The sequence below is a fragment of the Pristis pectinata genome, chromosome 18 (genome assembly GCF_009764475.1).
Source record: "Pristis pectinata isolate sPriPec2 chromosome 18, sPriPec2.1.pri, whole genome shotgun sequence".
Taxonomy (NCBI): Eukaryota; Metazoa; Chordata; class Chondrichthyes; order Rhinopristiformes; family Pristidae; genus Pristis; species Pristis pectinata.
The window spans coordinates 23,282,903-23,307,348 of record NC_067422.1 but is presented as its reverse complement, the minus strand read 5'-3'; the positions used below and the strand labels follow the sequence as shown (position 1 = coordinate 23,307,348).

The 24,446-nt window shown below is 39.7% G+C and overlaps 1 protein-coding gene across 3 annotated transcripts in view; it reads left to right on the top strand.

The window, feature by feature from the left end:
* LOC127579780 (septin-9-like) overlaps positions 1 to 24,446 on the top strand; it is a 222,034-nt gene that overhangs the window by 24,442 nt on the left and 173,146 nt on the right. For 2 of the 3 annotated variants that reach the window (XM_052032700.1, XM_052032702.1), the window contains exon 2: positions 20,506 to 20,562. In XM_052032700.1, the coding sequence (XP_051888660.1) occupies positions 20,506 to 20,562 (57 nt within the window). Of the gene's footprint in view, positions 1 to 8,638; positions 8,677 to 20,505; positions 20,563 to 24,446 lie in introns of those variants that run through there. The other variant, XM_052032701.1, reaches the window with a different exon arrangement.

Below are 24,446 nucleotides of genomic sequence, written 5' to 3'. Positions count from 1 at the left end.
GCAATCTCCATTGCTTCCTGTAGCGGCCTTGGATGCATCTCACTAGACTCTGGGTATCCTCTGACATCCAGGGTTCCTTGAACTTGTTGGCTTTCACCATCATGGGAAAACGTTGGCCCTGTACTCTCCCTGTTTCACTTTGAATGACTCTCGTGGTTGCATGCGGACTTACCCGGAAGGAGCTGCTCCTGTCTTTACATGTTGAATCTGCCTTCCTCCAATTCAGAACTTTAACTTCTTATCCATCCAAGTTCTCCTTCATATCTTAAAACCTATGGAGTATGGTCACAACCTCTAAGTGTTTTCCCACCGACACTCAGCCCACTTCCCCATCTTGATTCCCAAAGATTTTTTGCAGCTGGAAGTCTGTGACTGATGACCTACTACAGGGACTGGTGCTGGGCCCTATTCTGTTACTCTCCCCACCCATCATGAATGAAATGTTGTGTTGCACTCTGCCCAAACAATGAAAGCACCCATATCATATTCCCATATATTAATCAACACCCACTGTTCATCTGCATTGCTTGTCAGACTGCTTGTGTTAAAATAAATGCAATCCAGCCTTGCATTCTTTCCTTGTACCATGTCAAGTCAATTTGCTGCACTCACCAGATTGATTTAACTTTCCTTCTATATCTGTCTGATCCTTGCCTCCTTACTGTACTCCCACATTGTGTCCCATTTCTCTAACCACCCCCCCCCCCCACCACCAGCATTAACAAACCTCCCCAATAAGGAGACTCAGATGCAACTTACCTGGCCTGTACAGGTCACACCTTTCCCAAAATGGTCTCTGGATCCTGAAATCTAAAACCCTTGTTCATATGCCCTCCATTCAACCCACATTCATCTGACCCATTCCTACTGTTCCTGTACTTGCCAGAACATGGCATCTGAGGTAATCCAGTGATTGCAATGTTGAAGATGCTACTTTTTGATCTGCTACCACACTCCTTAAGTTCAAAGCATTAGTATGAAGTCACTTAAGAGCCAACAGAGGGTCACGGTACATAATTGTTTATCAGAATGGAAGAAGGTGAAGAGTGGTGTTCTGCAGGGTTCCATATTGGGTCCTTTTTTTTTAATCTAAAACAATTATGTGAACTTTCATGCAAGACACAATTTCTAAATATGCATGTGATCCAAACCTTGTCAGTCTTGTGAACTGCAAAGATAGTGATGGATTGCAGTCCGCTGGTCGAATGGACAGGTGAAGTCTAATACAGAGAAATGTGAAGTGGTTCATTTTGGTAGAAAGAATTGAGAAATGCAATATGTGAGAAAGGACCCTCTTCTGAGAGCAGAGGGACCTAGTGGATTAATCATAGAAAGGGTACATTGAGAAAGCAGATAAAAAGACCCATGAAGTTCTCTGCTTTATCAATAGCGGCATGGAATACAAGAGCATGGAAGTACTGTCACTGTTGCAACCTCAACCGGACTATAGTGTTTGATTCTGGTTGCTTCATTATAGGAAGGATGTGAGGGCATTAGAGAGGGTCCTGAAGATATTTACAAGAACGTATTCCCTCATCCCAAGGCCAGTTACAATGATAAGTTTAGGCAGGCTTGTCCTGTTTTAGTTAGCAAAATGAAGGCTGAAGGGAAGTATGTGAAATGATGAGTGGTCTGGACAGAATAGATAGTGGGAGAAATTATCTTTTTGGTGGAAGTTTTGAGGGCTAAAGATCACATTTATAAAACGAAGGTTAAGAGATTTAATGTGAAGAAATGTTTTGCTTGTCATGTGGTTGGAATTTGGAATTCACTGCTTGCGGATGTGGTGACAGCAGGTTCCATTCTAATCTTCCAGGAAATTTGGTTAAGAAAGCTCTGCAGAGCTATGGAGAAAGGCCTGGTGGGTGGAACTAGACTCCCTCTGACAGGGAGCCAGCATGGATGTAATGGGTTCAATGGCTTCCTTGCATGCACTAGCTATTTAATGATTCTCGAATGAAAACAGCTCTCCTCGGTAACTAAACAATTCTGTGATTATAAAGCATTTGTCTATAATTTTTTGGTCACCAAATGAAGTGTTTCCATGGTGGAATCTACAAACAAAATGCCCACTCTTCTTCCAGGACTACATAGATTAACCAACGGCTGAGGTCCTGTTCAGAAGGAATGCATTGATGAAATTAAAATTGAAGGTTGGAAAATAATTTTTGCTTTTATTGCCACACTTGCATAAATAACTAAACATGAAGCTGCTGAATGTTTTATGGCAAAAAAAAACAAAACTGCTGAAAGAACTCCAGTGGGTCAGGCAGCATCTGTGGAGGGAAATGGACAGTCAATGTTTTGGGTTTAGACCCTTCATCTGGACTGATCAAAAACAGTCTCAAACCGAAACGCTGACTACCCATTTCCCTCCTCTGATGCTGTCTAACCCACTCAGTTCCTTCAACAGTTTGTGTTTTGCTCCATATTCCATCATCTGCAGTTTCTTGTGTGTCCGGACGTTTAAAAGGCAAGGGTATTATAGGTTACAGGTCTACGGCTGGCTCGTGAAGATGCAGAATGGCCGTGATCTAATCGAATAGTGGAACTGACTTGACCCACCGTTTTACTGTTTTCCAATCATAGAACTTGCCTGCAGTTTGTAAAAAGTTGCACTGGTTGAACTTTAAAAGGGAAAGTACAGGCTCTATCTAAATTATACCTACTGCTGTAAAACTTTTCCTCTAAGTCTCAATAGTCATCACACCTATATGGAAGAAAGAGTTTCCATTTCCCATAATGGTACCAACACCCCCTAGTATTTCACTGTAATAAGATACTTGTGGCTTTACTGATATGGAAACACTGTTCAAGGATAGCATGTCCTCACAATGCTGAGCAAAGGACAAAAACAATCAGCTGCTTATCAACACTTGATTGCTTGGATTTTTTAAAATATATTCTTTGACTATTTATCTGTTGACTTGCATTTTCCATTTTACTCTCTGTTGCAACTGGTGTAAACCAATATTTACTTAGTGTATGAGTGACCTCTAGTTGGACAAAATTTGATCATTCTATGCTCAACATAGCCACAGGAAAAAGTTCCATTTTAAAGCACTTAGCAATGTAATTTTTTGGGAGAAGGCATGAGAGCAAATTCATTTTAGGATTTGTAGGAGGCAAATGCAGTAAAGAGCATTTTCTAAATGTGAAGCAGAGAGTCACACAATCAATAAGAAGGCATTTTGTCAGTGTACTGGCAGAAAGTGTGTTTACTGTATGATACCCCAAATATCTGCTCCTTTTGTGTGTTCAGATATTGGTCGAAGTGATTGAAATGTAAAGGTTTTGGGGAAAAACCTGATCTCTGTTTACAAATGCATGTGAAATTCTCGAATCTCACAAGTAAAATTAGGCCAAAACTTGTATGGATGTTTTGAGCCAATCATGGGCCAGATTTCCAGAAGAAATAAATTGACTGTGTAATGCAGGGCTACCAATGGAGATTCTGCAACTGGATTATGGTCTTTTATCAAAACACATCAAACTCTGGTTCTCCTGTCTCTTAATCTTTCCATTAGTGACCATGTATTTTGGCCGTCTAAATCCTACCCTCTGGAATACACTTACTAACATTTTCTCCACTTTCTAAATTTTGCCTTAAAATGTATTACTTTCATCAGGCATTCTAGTCACCATGCTACCTCCTTTGACTACAAGTCAGTTTTTATCTGCTTGTGTTCCAGTGAAACGCCTTGTTTTTTTTAAACTGGGTTAGATGCGTTTAATAAATGATAGATATCATATTGCAGTTCAACTGGAACAAAATGAATACAACTCGTGTTCTAGCTTGTACATGACAATGAATGTGAGTACACATGCAGAACTGATTTGTCAACAGCTGAAAGAAGGGTCCAGATCCAGCCTCAGGTCACGTCCGTAAATGAAATCCTAGTCTCTGCACAGGATGGAAGGACTGACTAGGAAAGTTTGTCTGGCATCACTGATGTGAACTAGTTTAATGGGCAAATGTGAATTTTATTTATAAATCTGTATTTTGGTGTGTGTATCAGCTGACAATTCATGATGGAATCACCCAGCAGCTTGCTCAATTTTGGTGGATTTGATTTTCATTTCTATTTAATGAGTTTAGAGATGTTTGATATCAGCAGCTGAAAACTTTCTTGTCTTAACATAATGATGTGAAACATTCTGAGAGATGTAAAGGTTGTAAGGATTTTAATAGGATATTTTGTCTACAGGGATATAAAACAAAATTGTGTATCAGTCTTTTGATGTAATTGTGTGTATACCATAAAACTTCTCGTGGTGTGAGTTGTGAACATCCGTAGCTATTGTGGAATGAAAAGAAAATGAGAGTGGAGTGTCTCAATTTAAAACTGAGCACTGCAGCGGGATGGCAGTAATAGGATTTGGAAACTGGCCAGCCAGATTTTTACAAAGAATGGCTATGAAACATTTTATAATCCATGCATTGGTGTTGATGCCAATATTGTAGTCAGACCAGAGAACTGACCTTAAATAATCCCCACTCGTCCAGCTTGCTGCCTATTAATGTTTACATGTTTGAAAAGGAAGTTACAGTTCTGACTTTGCAACAAAGAGAGGCAGTTCTGACTTTGCAACAAAGAGAGGCAGATCCAGTAAATGGCACAAGTGACTTTGCGCATTCTAATCTAATAGCTGTTTAGTTGTGGTAGCCTTCAGTTGACTAGCTCTGTTTTCAAGTTGTACATAGCCTGAAAGGATTCTCGGTTATGGTTCTCAGTCACTCTTTTCTGTGTAACTATTTGTCAGCATTTGAGACCCAACCCTTCAAGCATTTCTTGTCTGTACAAATAGAGTTTAATGTGCAACTGGATTAGTGCAAATTAAGAAAGATTTGGTTGGACTTTCAAATGTATCTATGGTTGTTTATTCCATGTTGACTTTGGTTTAAGTAGAATATGCTGCATCTACTTCCTTGCTGTCAATTGTTTGACACGGGCTGATTTCAACATAAAGTCAACTCTCTCTTCTAGCTCCTGCATATTTGGAACAAAATGTGCTAAATATTTGGGCTGACAGACTTGTTTGTGTCAGCTGTCAAGTCACACATCACCACACCCCCCCCCCCACCCCTAATGAAGCCGTCAGCACTTTATAGCCAGAACATTGTTATCTTTTAAAATTTTGAGTTGTAGCTACATGATACCATCTTGGTAAACATCTATTGGAATCATAGTTAAACTGTGTTCAACTGTTCCACCTTATCCACCTGTTGGTAACAACATTTAAAAATATTGGTTTTCTCAAATACGATTTCAATGAAAGGGAAATATGTGGATTCTGCTTAAAGAGCATGATTTTGAGTATTGTGCTGCCACTTCCTTAATGGATTTCTGATACTGAGGCAATAAGTCCCCTATTTTCTCTGTCTCTCCTCACTAAATATCATGCTTGCCATGTTCCAGTCTGCTGAATTGTACCAGAATCTGGGAATTTTAGAAGATGATTAATGCAGTCCCTGTCTTTTTAGAACGTTGGGATGTGGACTATCAGGTCTGGAGATTGTCAATTTTGAGTCTTCAATTTCTCCAGTATTTTCTTTAGAGATATTTCTTTAAGATCCTCCAGTAACATCGTGACTCCACACTATATTTCTGGTTGACCTGCAACCATCTTCACTGTAGAAGATACAAAATATATTGTTCAATGATTCAGCTATTTCCTATATTCCTAATGCAGGGTCTCAGCACGAAGCGTCAACCATCCCTCTGTCTCCACAGATGCTGCCTGACCCGCTGAGTTCCTACAGTATTTTGCTCCTATATTTCTCATAAGTTCTCCTGACCCTCCCTCTTGAACTTGCACTTATTTTTGCTATTCTTCATTTTTCTGTAGTTAGGGGAGCTTTCAGAAACTGGAATTGGTTTATTGTTGTCACTGGTACTGAGGTACGGTGAAAAATTTGTCTTGCGTACTGTTCATACACTACACAGTGCATTGAGGGCGTACAAGGGAAAACAGTACAGAATGCAGAATAATGTGCAACAGCTACAAAGAATATGTAGTGCGGGTAGACAATAAGGTACAAGGTCATAATGAGGTAGATTTTGAAGTCAAGAGTCCATCTTATCGTACTAGGGAACCGCTCAATAGTCTTATAACAGCAGGATAGAGCCTGCAGTTATAAGGTTTTTACAAAGAATGGTTATGAAACATTTTATAATCCATGCATAATCTATGAGCCTGGTGATACGTGCTTTTAGGCTTTTGAATCTACTGCCCAATGGGAGAAGGGAGTATGTCTGGGGTGAGTAGGGTCCTTGATTATGCTGGCAGTGAAGTATAGACAGAATTCATGGAGGGGAGGCTGGTTTCCATGAATGTGCTGAGCTGTGTTCACCACTCTCTGCAGTTTCTTGCGGTCACTAGCAGAACAGTTGCCATACCAAGTTGTGAGTCATCCAGATATCGATGCACCATAGAAAGCATCCTTAAAAATTGGTGAGTGTTAAAGGGGACATGCCAAATTTCTTTAGCCTCCTGAGGAAGTAGAAGCACTGGGGAGCTTTCTTGGCCATGGCATCTACATGGTTGGACCAGGACAGGCTATTGGTGATGTTCACTCCAAGGAACTTGAAGGTCTCAACCCTCTCGACCTCAGCACTGTTGATGTTGACAGGTGCATGTGCATCGCCCCCTTCCTGAGGTCAATGACCAGCTCTTTTGTTTTGCTGACATTGAGGGAAACATTGTTGTCATGACATCATGTCACTAGGCTCTCTATCTCCTTCCTGTACTCCGACTCATCGTTATTTGAGATACGGCCTACTATGGTGGTGTCATCTGCAAACTTGTTGATGGAGGTAAAGCAGAATCTGGCCATGCAGTCATGAGTGTATAGGGTGCAGAGTGGAGGGCTGAGGATGCAGCCTTGTGTGGCACCAGTGTTGAGAATAATTATGTCAGAGGTGTTGCTGCCTGTCCTTTCTGATTGTGGTCTGTTGGTCAGGAAGTCAAGGATCCAGTTACAAAGGGAGGTGTTGAGTCCTAGGTCTTGAAGTTTGATGAGTTTGCTTGGAATTATAGTATTGAAGGTGCAGCTGTAGTCAATAAACAGTAGTCTAACTTAGGTGTCCTTAGTTAATGCAAGTAAAACAGAGAAATATTTATCTTTGGTCACCTCTTACTGGTTTCCAAAATTGTCTCTGTCCTTGGGTTTACTTGGGCTGTTACTGTTAATACTAAATTCTATCTTTAGCCACCTTGCTTACCCACAGAGGGAACACGTTTCTTGTGGAGTTTTTATTTCTCAATGAAATCCACATTTGATACTTGTATTTATTTTAGTATTTGCCATTGTTTTTTCCTACTTTCTCAAAGGACCTCGGTTTAAATAAAATCCTGCGTAATTTTAAATTTAAACTCTTAAACTAGAACTAAAAAATTATGATGCTTAGTGATTTCTATTTTTTCACTGGAAGATCTCTTTCAATGAATTTTATCTTTTAGCACCAACTCATTACCTAAGACATGGTCTATAGTAGTTTAGCCAAGAAATTCAATTATACAGTGCTTTTGGTATTGGTTTATTATTGTCACATACTGAGGTACAGTGGAAAAACTTGTCTTGCATAATGTTTGTGCAGATCAATTCATTGCACAGTGCATTGAGTTAGTACAGGGTAAAACCTTTTTTATATGGTGTGATACAAATATGAAAGTGAATTTCACCACTACCTGCAGTCCCCCTTCTCTCTGAGTAAAATGTGGTCATGACTGCTGCCATGCATCACCCTAGTTAAAATTTGACCTGACAGTTCTGACCAGTTTATCGTCCTTGCACTGTCTGCTGTGAGCATCGTTTTGAATGTAGTAGAATTGACAGACCATTGTTCTTATGGGTCACTGTAATGTTCCACAAATCTGTCCCAAATACACTCTAGGAGTTCTGCCTCCCAACTAGATTAAACTATTTGAGTTCCCCAGTGCACATGAAAAGTCAAGTCCACCGCAATTAGTGTATTTATTTTTCTGGGAGCTTACCTCTCTTGATTATCACTCCAGTGGTGCTGTTCCTGCTATAGTGCTTATAACCTATGCTCACTAAGTTTCTGTCTGTGTCTATAGTTTTGTCTACTGACTTTCTGACTTCTTTCTATAGTTTTGATATTTGTTTAATGGCCTTTGACTGAAGATTAATCAGAAGACTGCTTAATGGCATTTGTATATTTTTAATAAGCATTACAGTTTGAGGAACAGTGAATTTGACAACTTCAATCCTGAAACATTGAAGGAAGTGGCTGACTAAAGTTGCAAAGATTCAGACTTGTTCTTCAAAATCAAGAAGTGTTTTTAGCATCAATATGATTTTTTTTCTCCTGATCTCTGAATAATTCCAGAGAAAAGGCCCTACACCACATCTACGGAAGATACAACGGGAAAACCTTATGAACCTTTATGGAAACGCTGAGCATCAATCCATTTGTATAAAATTAAAATATAAAGAGGACACACACACTGGAGAAGGTCTGTTTATTCACGCATGGGATGTGGATGTCATTGACAATACCAGCATTCGTCAGCGATCCTTTAATTGCCCTTGAGAGTGATTCTGAGTCAATGCCTTGAATTGTTATGTGCTGAAGGAACTCCCACAGTGCTGTGAGGGAGGGAGTTTCAGGACTTGTGTCCATATGAAGAGTGGTGGAGGTGAATTTGGAGGTAGAAGTGTTTCTATGTGGTAGGGTTGTGGTTTGGGGAGGTGGTGTTGAAGCTTTTGCATGTATGGCAGCCACAGTGTGCTGGTGGTGGAGGGAGTGAACATTTTAAGTTGGAGGATCAGGTATGTGATCATATGAAGTGTTTTCTCTTGAACAAAGTGTCACAGATTCAGTATTGTGTTACATTTTTCACTTCTTCTGTATTATTTGACCTGTAACTGAATAGTTCTGCACACAGTGATTTGCCTGGCTCTCAGGAAGTGCAGGGGAGTTCATTTGGCAGCACTCACTTTTTCCTGTGAAGTGATACAGATAAATAGAATTTTAATTGTTAAATTGAGGCGTGTTCATTCATGCAAGACAGAGAAAGGCTTGAATATTAAATTGTAGATTTTAACCCTGTGAACACATGTAGGGTTAAAACCTTTTTTTCTCCTCTCACTGTTCATAAACCAAGGGTACTGGGTACTATTTTAGAGAAAATAAATTGACCTTCTGACAATTCACCCTTTTAATGAGATCAGTGTCATTAAATAAATGCTGAGATAGTGGAATGGAGGCCCTAAGATATGAACATTATACTGTAAGGTTCATCATAGCAGTTGTGAACTCTTTTGTATTCCAAAAAATTACTTAAAATACAAAATAAATTAGTTTTAAAAAGCCCTAAATAAAGCATTGTTTTTCCTTAGTTGGCTTCTCCAGGAAAGGAACATCCCATGCAAGAAAGCGGGAAGCCATTGGTCAAGGTAATCTGCTTTACTTCCCACATGCACAATGGATTTTGCCCCTTGAAACTCACCTTGGAGCTGGGGTTTGTCAAGAACAGCCAATGGAAATAAAGATTTAAAAAAAATACCAACACAAGTTATTAAACTGGTATTGTGTGGATCATAAGACCTACGAACAGCCATGGCTTCCTGCAGTTCCCAGTACCTTCCACAATTTCTGCATTTTCCCCTTTTAATTATCTCAAAGTTTAAAGACTTTGAGTCTTTGCCACGAAGGTTCTGGGCCAACGTTTCCGCAAAAATGTTCATCCTGCTACTTAACACATACATTCTCTATGTACAGGCAATGATACCAAATCTGTTCTAAACTGTATGCTTCTCATCATGTTGGCTTCAAATTTGTACAGCTCTTGATTAGTGGCCCACCGTACCCATCATTCTGTAATGTGTTAAGACATCGGATATAAATAGTACAGCTAGTTCCTAATTTGTGTAGTCCAGTGCACAATTGGAAAATGTGATCATAAACTTGTATCACATTCTTGCAAATAGTACAAAATATCCTCACTCCAGAGAATCCAAGCAGAAAAATTTAGGTTGATGCCCCGTTGCAGCCGCATTGAGGAAGTGCTTCACTGCTAGTGGTGTCATCTTTTGGAGGAGCTGATGAATGAAAGCCCGGTGTTCTGATCCCAGGAGGACATAAAATATTCTATGCACTCTTTCAAAGAGCAGAGGAGTGATCCCAGGTTCCCTATCCAATATTTAACACTTGCCAACCTTGATTAAAAATGAAACCACAAACTGCTAGAAAACCTCAGCAGGTCAGGCAGCATCTGTGGAAAGAGAGAGTTGATGTTTCACGTCAAAGACCCTTAGAACTGGGAAAGAGAGAAAGCAAGTTAGTTTTAAGTTGCAGAGAGGTTTGGTGGTGGGATGGAAAGGATAAAGGGAATATCTCTGATATTGTGGGAATCTGCTGTAGATGATATTATCTAGTTGATGGGTTAATGAGTGCTCTCATACAGAAATATCTGATCAAAGAAACTTAAAAGCTATGAGATGGGAGGAGGAAATAGAGGGAGAATGAACACTAAGAAATGTTGAAGTGCAGAACTGTAGTGAATGCTAAGCAGACAGGACTTGCTAATGGAGAGGGGCAAAACAGCCATTAGTACAGATAGATGACTTGCACTAGAACTGGCCAGTTCTGATACAAGCAGGGAACCAGAGTTACCTGAAGTGATTGAATTCCATATTGAGTCTGGAAGGTTATTATGTGGCCAGGCAGAAGATGTGGTCCTGTTCCTCAAGTTTACATTAGGCCTTGTAATTACAGTGCAGTTGGTTTAGAGTAGAAATGGGATGGTGACTTGAAGTGGCAGAATCAGGATGCTCAGGCCCTGTGCACTTGTTACGGGAAATAAGCAGGTTTCGAGGATTTGGATCAATGAGGGAGAATGAACACTTCAAGGATGCACAATGTACAAAACAGTATGTCTCAAACATGGCGTAAAAATAATTGATGAAAGAACGAGTCTCATGTCCTTCTGCTTTTCGGGAACTCTGATTTACGATGACTGGTCTGGAGAATCTCAGAAGTCCTTGGGACCAATCGCGATTCCCGTCCAGGAGAAGTCCAATGAGCTTGTTCACTACTCGCAGTTGTATAATCAAGGAAGTCCGTGCTTCTTTTCTAATCTGCACATTTCAGTCAGCTACAATTCTAAACTAATTATTTCTTAATGAATTTTACATTGTCAACTGAACCAGCCTCACTCATCTCCAAGAGAAAAACAAGTTATCTTGTTATTTCACATTCCTTAATACCTCACATCTGCATGCTACAAGGCCTCAAGGACCCTATGAATTAAGACCTTTTGTTTTATGTATCTTCCTGATTAACATACCTGCTCATTGTGAAGACAGTGGGCTGACAACTGCATTTTGAGTAAAAGATCTGCTTTTAACCTTCACGTTACAGTACTGAACACAGGCGCTGCTCAAAGTGTTCACTCAATCTGCATGTGCTTTCTGCAATGTACCTCATCCCACCATCCATGAACCCAAACAGCCCTTCCAAGTGAAGCAGTGATTCATTTTTTCACTCATCCAATCTAGTGTATGGTGTCTGGTGCTCACAGTGTGGTTTCCATTACATTGGAGATTTTGGTTTTAACTCTGTTTCTGCTTTCCTTGGTTGTATGAGGATTTATATTAAGAGTACCATTATGCCACAAGATAATTGCATGGGGAAGTTTAACAAAACATCAAAAATATTCTCAGAATTTAAAAGCTCTGAGGTGTGGGTGAGAAACAAAAGCAAACTGTTAACTATTCCTTGCAGTCATTTTTAATTGTTTTTGACAGCTTGATGGGAGGCAAATGTTGAGTTCTGATGAAAGGTTCCTCTCCTGAAACATTATCTGTTTTGGTCTCTTCAGACACTGCCTGACTTGCGGACCATCTCAAGGATTTTATTTTACTTCAAAAACCCAGCATTTGCAGTATTTTGCTTTTGGCCACTAAAGAAGCCAGACCAGTTTTTGGCCATGTGGGATGCTAGATCGCTTCTTGGCTACATTAATTTAGCACAATTACTTCAGCATTTATTGAAAAAATGTTTTTAAGCACAGTGGAGGAAGAATTTGTATTTGGATGTCAAATTTGTGCAAGAGTATTGGCCACTGGCTGAAGTTAGTAGAACTGAATGTGAGGGTTGGGTGCAATTGGAAACCAATATACTCAACTGTGTTTATTGGCAGCAGCCAGAGACCAATTTCTCCCTTAGTATATCTGGGGGGGAGGGGAAAAGAAACTTGCATTCAAGAAGAAATGTAAATCACTGTGGTGAAGAAAACATTACTGTTCAAAGTTTCTGATAATGCTGGGTGTCAGCCTCGGCTCAGTTGGTAACATCCCAGTCCGCAGGTTGTGGGCTCAAGTCCCACTCCAGAAGATCGAACCTATATTTGAGGTTGTAGAAAATCCCATGGAGCTATTTTGAAAACTTGGTGCCCCGGCCAATATTAGTGCCTCAAGTTAACGTGTCAAAAATAGTCTATTATCAGCTTATCAGCAATTCTTTCTTTGGTGTAATGCATTTGGGTTTTCATGAAGGTGTGAAAAGTGTCATTACAGATGCACATTCTTTCTTTGAATGGTTGAGAGTTGAAGAAAAAAGACACACCTTTTACTGCAATATTTCAGAAATACCCAAGAAAACTATTTCAATGAACTCAAAAAATATTGTGCCAACTCCGGAACTTCCTTTTCCAATACCACAGTTTAGAGTGTGTGAAAATACTGTGTTATTTTAAACGTCCTATTCAAAACCCTTGCTTTAAACGGCCATAAATATTACACAAGCTTCTACTGTATTTAGATTTTTTTTGTTTTAATAGGAAACTGTGTGTCTGGTTGCTTGCTTATAAAATCATTCTAAAGCATAATAAAACCTCCTAAGCAGTTTTTGCTATTTTCCAGCAGTACATCTTAAGCAATGATCTCAGTTTATTTTATCAGCTGAGATCCATGTTAGAAATATTGCCATTGAGGTGTTTCTTGGCCTAGAGAAAGGGACTTTATTAACTCTTCTGTGCCAGACCAGTAGCATGATTTTTTTTATATATGTAAAAGAAAGAAGCAATTGGTTCATTTTACATCCTCATTAGTCCAGAGACCTACTGAAACCTCAATGATAGCACATATGAGTTTACTGGGCTCTGGTGTTCACCATCATGGTTATTTTGTTTAAAGACATTTTTGAACTCCAAAGCAAAGGATTTCACCTACAGTGCCAATATTCTGCATGTAACCATCTTGATGGCTACCTTTTTATTATGAGTTTTATATTAGATTTAGAAAATCTCAAGAACCAACAGCAGAATTAAAACCAGATCAGAGAAAAGCTAACTCTTGGTTGTCTGTTATTTCATTTCTCATGTTCTCCCTTTTTATATATAAACAAAAACATTTTTTTTCTTTATTGTGACAGTAGAGAAATGAGCCATAGACTCCATTTTCTGCTGTTGGGTCTACAAGCTAGGCTGCACAACCCAGCTGCATCAGCTCTTGGCTGAAGAAGTGTTCTAGCCAGGGACATTGGTTATCTTGAATTGATCAATTGTCAGTCTTTTGGATTGCACCACATGAATTTAACCAGGGTTGAGGGTCACTCTTGAATCATAATTGTTTGGTGGGACCTGACTTCTTTGAAAGTAGAAAAGAATGAGGAAGGAATGCTGCTGATTTATCTTGCCATTCCTTCACTACTATTTCCTCCACCGCCTGCCAGCTCGCCTAGCTTTTCCATCGGTCTATCTGTGTCTCGGCTACTTCCTTCCATCTCTCCAATCACCTCCGCTTCCCTGTATCCGTAACCTTTCATCTTGCATTGCCTCAGTTCCTCACCCAGTATAATTTCCTTCCATCCTTTTTGCTCTCAACTGCCTCAAATTCCTCTTGCACTGACCATGAACTTCTGCATAATATAAAAAAAATAAAGTTAATGCTGTGAACACCAGTAAAGAAAACCTGGATTTTTTTTTTGTGGGTGGATGGTGGGGAGAACAGGTCATACCTGGGTAATAAATGGGTTCTGTTTTATAGATTCCATAAGTTGATTTTGTCTGAAAGTTTGAAAATACACAAACATCACCCTATGGTAGCGTTACCTCCCTTGGTATTGTAATAAATGTCATCAAAAGCACATAACACTGAAAAGAAAGAACAGATACTAAAAGCGGAAAGAGAAAGGAAACATTTTGTAGGAATGAATATATGTACATTGTTGGACTTCTGAACTTGATGATATTAAGGGAGCTTGTTCATATTTAGTGGTGTCCATCATTCGAGCATTCATAACCATGGGACAGTCTGTATTATTGTTGACACAAACATGGGTACAACTAGGAGGGTGCTACAAATGAATGCTATTGACTGAAATCAATCAAACAAGTGAAAGATAAGAAGTAAAAGGGAGAGTGTGGAAGGAGCACTTTGCGATGAAGAAAAAGCCAGGCGGCACTACCCTTTCCTGACCTCCTGACCCAAGCCTGAAGAGCCAAGCCATGTGTTAATATTCTGATCAAACATTTTGGGTTTGAGTTGGATCAGTCTGTGTCACGTTGGTCTGGCTTGGTTATCCAAGTTGGGATGATGTACTTCATAAGAAAACCTCTATATAAATGTCTTTTATTTGTATATGGTGTGCTGCCATTTGCAAACACTTCTACTTGAAACTAAATGAATAAAAATGGTGAGTTTAGTGACATACTTTCACAGGGATATTTTGAAGGCAAGAGCCTCAAACTAATTTGTATCAATATGGTGCAACTTATTATAATTTCTCATGCTATGACATTTTTGGGTTTTTCTTTTGTTTGCACTTAATAGGATTTATTTTCAGCTGAGTGTTTCAGACCTCAACCAGATCTTCAGTATGCTGATGATGGTTGGGTATGAAAAGATATAAGTGCTGAAGTCAGCTTCAGATTGGCCATGGGTGGGTCAGGTTTCAATTTTAGAACAATCAGATCTTAAAGGAAAAGCAGATGATTGAGAGGCTTGCATGGCAACAACACGATCACTGAAAATAAGGGTTGCATAAAGTTTAAAATAATCTGAAGGGCATCTAATATGAAAGACTGGCAAGTTTACATTTAAATATTTATCTATGTCCCTTCCTGCTGGGGTTATGGGGTCTCAAGGAATAGCAGTATCACCTGCAATGAATGCGCAAGATAATTGGAAATATTGGTATTAGTTTATTATTGTTACTTGTACTGAAGTACAGTGAAAAACTTGTCTTGCATACCGTTTGTACAGATCAATTCATTACACAGTGCTTTGAGGTAGCACAGGGTAAAAACAATAACCGAATACAGAGTAAAGTGTCATACAGATTAAGCTACAGAGAAAGTGCCGGTAAAAAATAAGGTGCAAGGTCATAACAAGATAGACTGTGAGGTCAATAGTCCATCTCATTGCACAAGGGAACCATTCAATAGTCTTATCACAGTGGGGTAGAAGCTGTCCTTGAGCCTGATTGTATGTGCCCTCGGGCTATCTTCTGCCTGATGGAAGAGGAAGGAAGAGAGAGTGACCCGGGTGGGTGGGGTCTTTGATTATGCTGGCTGCTTCACCAAGACAGCGAGAGGTATAGAAGAGTCCATGGAGGGGAGGATGGTTTCCGTGATATGCTGGGTTGTGTCCGCAACTCTCTGCAGTTTCTTGCGGTCCCGGGCAGAGCAGTTGCCGTACCAAGTCATGATGCATCCAGTTAGGATGCTTTCTATGGTGCATCGATAGAAGTTGGTGAATGTCAAAGAGGACATGCCAAATTTCTTTAGCTCCTGAGAAAGTAGAGGCGTTGCTGAGCTTTCTTGGCCACGGCATCTACATGGTTGGACCAGGACAGGCTATTGGTGACGTTCACTCCCAGGAACTTGAAGCTCTCAACCCTCTCGACCTCAGCACCGTTGACGTAGACAGGTGCATGTACAATACCCCCTTTCCTGAAGTCAATGACCAGCTCTTTTGTTTTGGGAAAGGTTGTTATCATGACACCATTCCATTAAGGTCTCTACCTCCTTCCTGTACTCCGACTCATCGCTGTTTGAGATACTGCCTACGACGTTGGTAACATCTACAAACTTGTAGATGGAGTTAAAGCAGGATCAGGCCACACAGTCATGAGTATGTAGGGAGTAGAGGACTGAGGATGCAGCCTTGTGGGGCACCAGTGTTGAGAATAATTGTGCTGGAGGTGTTGCTGCCCGTCCTTTCTGATTGCTGCCTATCCTCACCGATTGTGGTCTATTGGTCAGAAGATCATGGATCCAGTTGCAGAGGGAGGTGTTGAGTCCCAGGTCTCAGAGTATGGTGACGAGTTTGCTTGGAATTATAGTATTAACGGCAGAGCTGTAGTCAATAAACAATAGTCTAACATAAGTGTACTGTCCAGATGCTGCAGAGATGAGTGTAGGGCCAGGGAGATGGCATCCACTGTAGACCTGTTTCGGCGGTAGGTGAATTGCAGTGGGTCGAGGTTGTCTGGGAGGCTGGAGCTGATGCATGCCATGACCAGCCTCTCAAAGTACTTCACGATGGTGGATGTCAGAGCCACTGGTCATTAAGGCATGTTACCTTGTTTTTCTTGGGTACCGGGATGATAGTGGTTGTCTTAAAACAGGTGGGAACCTCAGACTGAAGCAGGGAGAGGTTAAAAATGTCTGCAAATACACCCGTCAGCTGATCTGCACGATATCTGAGCACACGGCCAGGGACATCATCCGGGCCAGACGCTTTCCTTGGGTTCACTCTCCGGAAGACTGATCTTGCGTCCTCAATGATGACCACTGGTTCAGTTGCATTGGAGACTGTCGGGGTGGGTGGTTACAAACCAATCCCCTTCTGTTCAAAATGTGCATAGAATGCCATAGCCAAAGAAAGCTCACCAGCACCTCTACTTCCTCAGGAGGCTACACTCGGTCTCCTTCCATATTGAAGGTACCTTGTCCTCCTGGTATAAATTTCTTTGAAAGCCTGCAATGCAATCTTTTATAATCTACTCCAGGACATCTACTGTTCTTAATTTCTCCCCTCCTGCTTCCATTTTCTGAAAGACTAATTATAACATTCTATTGTAAACACAAAATGTTGAGGAAAATCTGCACCATGAAGTGCACTGACTGTAATTGCAGTTCATTTGATGCCTGCTCTGAACTGCATCAAGTGTGGATAGGGAGGCATCTGGGAAAAGAGTTATGACTGTGTAATCCACAACATTAGTAACACTGGGATCAAGCTGTGTAGCTGCCTTGTGGCTATAACATTAAGACAAATGATTGAAGAAAGGAGATGAGGCTTTGAGATTTAAAATTTGAATTGTCTGAACATGGGGCAAAGGAATTTGCCTTGAAAGAGTTCTAACTGAATTTTAACAAAGTAAATTTTAAAAAATCTTGCATGTGACCTTCCTTGTGCTGTTTGAAGTCCTCTTCTTTTGAAGAAAGCTCGTTCAACTGAAGAGTGAGTCACACAGTGATTCAACCATGTTCCTGCCACGTTTTTGCACAGAAGAGATTTATTAGAAAAAAAGATCTTAGTTTTGGTTTAAAATGTATTCTTTGAATTCTGCGGTCTCCATTCAGTGGCAAATTAAATAATTTTAATCCACATGGACTTCACTAAGAGTTTTCAAACATGAAATATTTTTTTCCAACTTATTTGCCAATTCCATCGGGTGAAATCTCTTGTCAAACCCCATTTGACCTTGCCAATGTTTTTTCTGTTTTTTAACTAAATAGTTTAATGTTTTCTTTAAAGCAAAATGCTGGTATAATGGTTAAAACTGCAGTCCAGATGCGGGATTTTGGAAGAGGGACTCAAGGCTTTGGTGCTCTCGTCACTCAATGGGTCTGTTTTTGACTACAGTTGTTGGCAGATAGACATTGCATTTAGATTGTAGCCTCAGATATCTAGTTGAGAGCCAATGTTTTCTTAACCTCCTAGCATTTGTTAAATTTGCTTTAAGCAATGACTGCTGTGATAGTTCCTACAGAAGTAATCTCTCTTTTGCTCCCAAAAATAAAATGTACCAATCTTATCTTATTGTCCTCCTCCTTTCTGCTCTCACTTCTCACTTTGCCATAATCCATTCGTCAAAAGCTTGAGCATGGAAAAAAATCTCTGGCTGTTTGCTGCTGCTCCTTTAACAATAGTGGCAATTGAAACAGACGTTGGAGCTGGCAGTTTACCAGGATATGTGAAGCTGGCAGTCAGTTCAGTTTTCTCCTTTTATGTATTTCTTTTAAAAAATGTTAGAAGCATTTTAGAAAATGTCATGCAGAAATTAGATTTTAGATTTTTGGATAAAGACCAGCAAGATGGTGGTATTTTCCTCGGAGTATATTTCGACTGCATTTTCTTCACTCATTGTTGATCCCATGAGGCTCCCAAAATACAGTAGTAACCGCAAGCACACAATGAATGTTCAAGAAGCAGCCACGTAAGATTTGTGGAGGATGTGCTGGAACTAGACCATGCAATACTGTAACTGTTTTTTTTCTTGCTGTATCCTCAATTATTTTTGCTCAATTATCAATGGGACTGCTCATAAGTGATTTAAAATCTTTAGAGCAAGGAAGGAATAAAGCTGGTTAGTTCCATTCTCAGCCATTTCCCCCTTGGCTCTGCAGTCTGCATACTACTTTATCCTCCCTCAGGTATCATCTAATTTCCTCTCAGAAAGTAATTGAATCTGCTTCCTCCAACCTTACGGAGACCGGATCCCAGATCATGACCACTCATTGCGTGAACTGTTATCCCTCGTGTCGTTCCTGGTTCCTTTGCCATTCCCATTCTTTATCCTCTGATTCCTAAACCTTTCACCAATCGGGCAATTTCTTGCTGTCTCCTCGGTGCCTGTAATGTGCTACTGGGGGTGGTAGTGGAAGCAGAGGTGATGGTGGCATTCAAGAGGCTTGTGGATAGGCACATGAATATGGAGGGATGTGGATCATGTGATGGCAGAAGAGATTAGTTGATTTGGCATCATGTTCAACACAGACGTTGTGGGCCGAAGGGCCTGTTCCTGCGCTGTACTGTTCCATGCACTTGTAATAGTGTGGAATATACATAAAACTCACTCAGACATGGAGCGTCAAGGGAACACATCTTTATTGTGGCAGTTGAGTCTCTAAATATGGTACATGCAATGGTTAATTTAGCAACATTTTACACGACTCCTATTAAGATTGGTGGGGTTGCTGTTGTCTTAATAGTCACATAACAGCTGGTATACACAAGTCACAAAGCAATGCATGCACACCACAGAGAACTAACTAAAAGTTCTGTTTAAGAAGTTTTGATCTCTGGAAAATTCTTTAACTTATTTCTTTCTTTCCTCCATGAGATGTTTTGCTTTCCCTTAGTTCTGCATTTTTATTAGTTTAATCTTTCTCTCAACCATGTTTGTGTTCTCTGCTTTGGATGGAGCACTTTGATCCTGGAACCTTCCACCAGTCACTGAACATGGATACTGTCCTTACAATCTAAAACCTTCTCTTCTATGCCATCTCTGCAGCCAAGGAGCAATGTATTTAACCAGTAAACCACAAATGGTCCATATAGCATCAGGAATAAATGTGAGAACACCCTTGATCATCCACTTCAGTTCAAAACTTAACTTGCTCCGCAAGACCTTTTATACTTTTTCCTGATGTCATTGCAATACACCAAAAGTGCTGGAGGAACTCAGCAGGTCAGGCAGCATCCATGGAAGGAAATAAACAGTTGCCATTTTGGGCTGAGACCCTTCATCAGGTCTACATGCTCCAGATTCCAGCATCTGCAGAATTTCTTGTGTCTTCTGATGTCATAAGTTCTTTTGGCACATTGCTTGCACTTTAAGTTCTACAACCTTGCCATGTTGTATCCTGGTTGAAAGGAATAATGTGCCATTCAGAAGTTTCAACCTTGATTTCCCCAACTGACTTTTCAAGTGTGATTATTTGCAATTCCTTGTGCCAGTTTTCATGGAGAGTGTGGATCTCCAAGTCATTTTGGGCTGTGATTGGTTGCTGATTATCCTCCCAACACAATGGCTCATGTCTAAGTAGATAAGCATTTTAGATCTTTTGGACTCTTTTATAATGAAGTAAACTGTATCTGTATTTTCATTTTTTTTTGTAAGAATCTAACAGCAGCAAAGATGAAGCCTCTTTGCAGTTGTCAAAACCAGGCAGTGTTTGTCACTTGGAAAGGGAAGTCACTGTGCGATCTGTCCCTCTTTTGTTGCCAGCTTCAGCTCTAAAATTTTGAATATTCTGAGTTGTGGAATCCTGGTCAGAAATTTGTAACCACTTTTATGGTTAATCCAGTCTGAAATTTTTATGATGATATTCCAACGTCATTATAAAGGTACTTGCAATGGTTAGATTTTTAACATGTTCAGATTTTTGTGATCTATTTGTTTTTAAGGGAACAATGGCATTTGACGATAAACTAGGGTACAATAGGGAGTGAAGAATCATATAGCTGGAGCGATGAGTTAATTGACATTTTGTGAATGATGTGTTTTATTGTTGTTTTAGGAATCACAAGAACTGCTAGTGGAAAATTGAGGAGAACTGCTGATGTCACCAATCCAGGTAAGTAACCACATGATCAATAATGCTGCATAGAGCAAAAGCTTATCAAGGTTTACATAAAATTGCATGGAATACGCAGTGTGACAATAGCCATTCAGGCTAAAGTTAACGCTTCATATCAAGCTTCCACTCATCCATCCTTATCTAATACCATCAGTATCCTACTCTCTCCATCGCTTATGTTGCTTCCCTAAAAGCATATGGGTTATTTGGCAACACAAGAGACTGCAGATGTTGGAATCTGGAGCAATAGACAAACTGCTGGAGGAACTCAGTGGGTCAGGCAGTGTCTGTGGACGGAATTGAACAATCGACATTTCGGGTTGAGACCTGTATCTGGACCGGATGACCATTGATTCCCTATTTGATCTTTGGTTGACTATTATGTATTAATAAATCTTTCCCACAAGTGGAAACTGTTGTTTACACTAAAGGTATATATAATATTGGTGGTGTGTTGTACTCCACATCTAAATCAATGGATTCTGAACCAATTACTTGCATATATTGCACCTTTTATTAATGTTATCCTGTAATTATATTTGGAGTGGTTCTAAGATTGCAGTGATGTGTACTTCATTCATTGCAGTTTGCAGAATTTTCTCATAGAACTTAATCTAATTTCCTTTTATTTGGGAGTTAATTTGTAATATCGATTTGATAACAATTGCTTCCTCACTGGACTCAATAGATATATGGTCACAGCAGAATTATATGCAGTCCAATTACATAATGCACTTAGTAAAAAAAAAAGAGATTAAAAAAACAAGAGAAAGCCTTCAAGTGTTGCTGAGCAAGGAAAATGATTATAACCACCAGTCAGTTGGTCTGCTTGGACACACTTCATGATGAGGACCAGAAAAATTATTAATTGCATAAATGTTGAAGATGTTGGAGTAAATTTCTCTTGGGTGAGTGTACCAAATGGACAAAAGAGAAATAGCAACCTGTTTACACTCCACTAACGGATTCAATGGAATTGCCCATTTTGCTCTGTTGGTCGTGACCAATTTAAATACTACTGTTTCTTTGTCCTTCCACTTCATTGAGATCTTTTCTATTTGCATGCTCTAAAGTAAAAGAGGATGAGAACGAATGCTTTGATCTATATTGGCAGTGGCGGAGTTGACAACCAGAAGCTCTTGGCCCAGAATGAGTCTTGGATGATCTAGAGTTGTAAATGTAGGCACCATTGGCATGTATACATCTCCAGATCCAAAGACCTTAACTCCTGAGCTTTATCTGAAATGTTCCTGCTTCACTTCTTCCCTGGCACACATGAAAATTGCAACCACTAACATGGGGGTAGTCGGGCACATAGTGATACAATGAAAGTGAAGGCATCGGGTAATTGTGGGATGGAAGGTGAAGGAAAGTCCAGGGCAGTGTGGAGTATGATTTTCCTTGTGGGCCTTTTTGAAAGGCACAACTGTTCATAGCTCCATAACAGAGTTTAGGATTTATCTGATTGAGATCCTACTGCATTCAGTTCAGCTTCCTTTCTAAGTGATGACTCCACTTTTGAATTATAGATGTGAATTTTGTTGTGATGCACCAGCCTAAAAAGGTTCTAGAAGTGCAATTTTAAATTCCCACTGCCAGGTGTGATGTTTTAAAAATATTTTTGTTTTACATTTCCAATGTTGCCTTGCTTTGTTGGATAATGGAGCTTTTAGCTTCCCCAGGATCTGTGAGCACAATATTCCTGTTTGGTTGGAGATTAATGATTGTAGTCAGGTCTTTGGCTAATTTTTCTGAAATCTAATGATTCCTAACTACAAATTCTAATTCATTGGCTGAACTATATCATTCTGAGTATTTAATTTAAAGGCTTGGTCAGCCTTTCTTCCTATGCAAGCACCTTCACTATACATGTTAGGTTACCTATCAGTCTTTTGGACAGTTGGGTAGTTTATTAGCTATCTTCAGAAAGGGAAGAAAACTTTGGGTTATTATTTAGTATTTGGATTAGAAACACTGATCCTTTGGCAACAATTCTTTAATCTGACCAAAACTGTCTCTGCACTGACAGTTTCTAGTGCAGCCTGGAGTACAATAAATTGTTACATTTGACAACTTAAGTAAAGCAAAAATGCATGATTATCTGAAGTGTTTGTGTCTAAAATGAACAGATTGTGGTTCAACAGGAAGTTGCAGTCTGAGTTAAAAGAAAATTTTAAAATGGCTGGAGGGAAGAAGAAATCAAACAAGATGAGCTGTCTTTTCTCTTGTGTGTTGAAGCTTGAAATTGTTTTGTGTTTCAAACAGAAGTGCTTGATTTTATCAAGAATGTGAGGTAGGAATGAATGAACTGAGCTTGTTTACTGTAATTGGATGAGTTTTGTTTAATGCTAAAAAACCTAAATGGATTCTATTAATGAGGCATAAATGATTGCCCAAAGCTAACTTGGCTGGCCAGCAATGTCTGTGGTAGCTTCAAGAAATGCAGTGACATTGCAGTGAGAATAAATGGCCAGTTTAATAATTTAGCTTATAACAAAGAAGCCAAGAAATGACTAGCTATTTTACTATAATCTTTGTTTACTAGAATATCCCATCTTTTTATATACAATAAACTGTCCAATATTTGAAATGGGTTTCCAGTTTTTTGGTTTGCAAGATTGTGATGTTTTTCATATTGTTAACTGCATGATAAATTTCCAAAAATAGGTGCATGAGAAGAATGATGAGCCATTCTTAATCAGACAGACACCTTGTGAACTATAAACTACCCACAGATGGAGGTTGCTAATTTATAAAGAGTGATGTTAACAGTATAGTAAACAAAAATTGTGTTTCTCTGGTTTCTATCCACTTCTAATATGAAAGTACTGCCACTTGACAACCATAGAGTGATACAGCACGGAAACAGGCCCTTCGGCCCAAATCATCCATGCTGACCATGGTGCCCACCAAGCAAGTCCTATTTGCATGCATTTGGCCCATATCCCTCTCAACCCCTCCTATCCATGTACTTGAACAACTGTCCTTTAAATGTTGTTATTGTCCCTGCCTTAATAATTTCCTTGGCGTGAAGAAGTTGCCCCTCAATTCCCTTTTTTAAATCTTTCACCTTTCACCTGAAACTTTATGCCCTCTAGTTTTTAGTTTCCCTTCACTGGGGGAAAACACTATGCGCATCCACCCTATCTATACCCCTCATGATTTTATACACTTCTAAAAAGCCACCCCTCAAGGAATAAAGGCCTAGCCTGCCCAACCTCTCCACATAACTCGGGCCCTCAAGTCCTCGCAGCATCCTCTTAAATCTCCTCTGCACTCTTTCCAGTTTAATGATGTATTTTCTGTAACAGGGTGACTAAAACTGTACATGAAAATTGAAAGCATTTTAAACATGGTTCACTCCATTGAATACCTCAAGGAAAATATATTCATCGTTTTTTCATGGCATTACTCTGAAGGGGATGAAATGACTTGCTGTTTGATGTATCAAAATAATCGTTGACCTCTGAGGTGCGGGTGCCTTTTGCAATATCATTACACATTTTAAAATGACTTTGGGAGTATTATCTTGCCTACTTTGCTCTTTCACATTTGGATCATGGGGAACATCAAATGATGAAGCTTCCAGTTTGTCTCCAGAACGATGAGACTTGGACTTGCCAACAATTTTCATAAATGTCAGCAGTCAAATTGAATGTAAATCAGGCACTTCAGCTCATTAACCTGCCCAGCACACTTTTTAGCATCAAGGATCAGCAAATACTGTGGTGCTGATTCCAGATGAGATGTAGTAAACTGTGTACATCCATGCAAGCATTACACTTTTAACCACTCTGACCAAACTTGTAAGAATACTAAATGACCCTGTAATTGTGGGCATGCTAAATGATCACAAACTGAAACCTGTTTTATCTAAACGT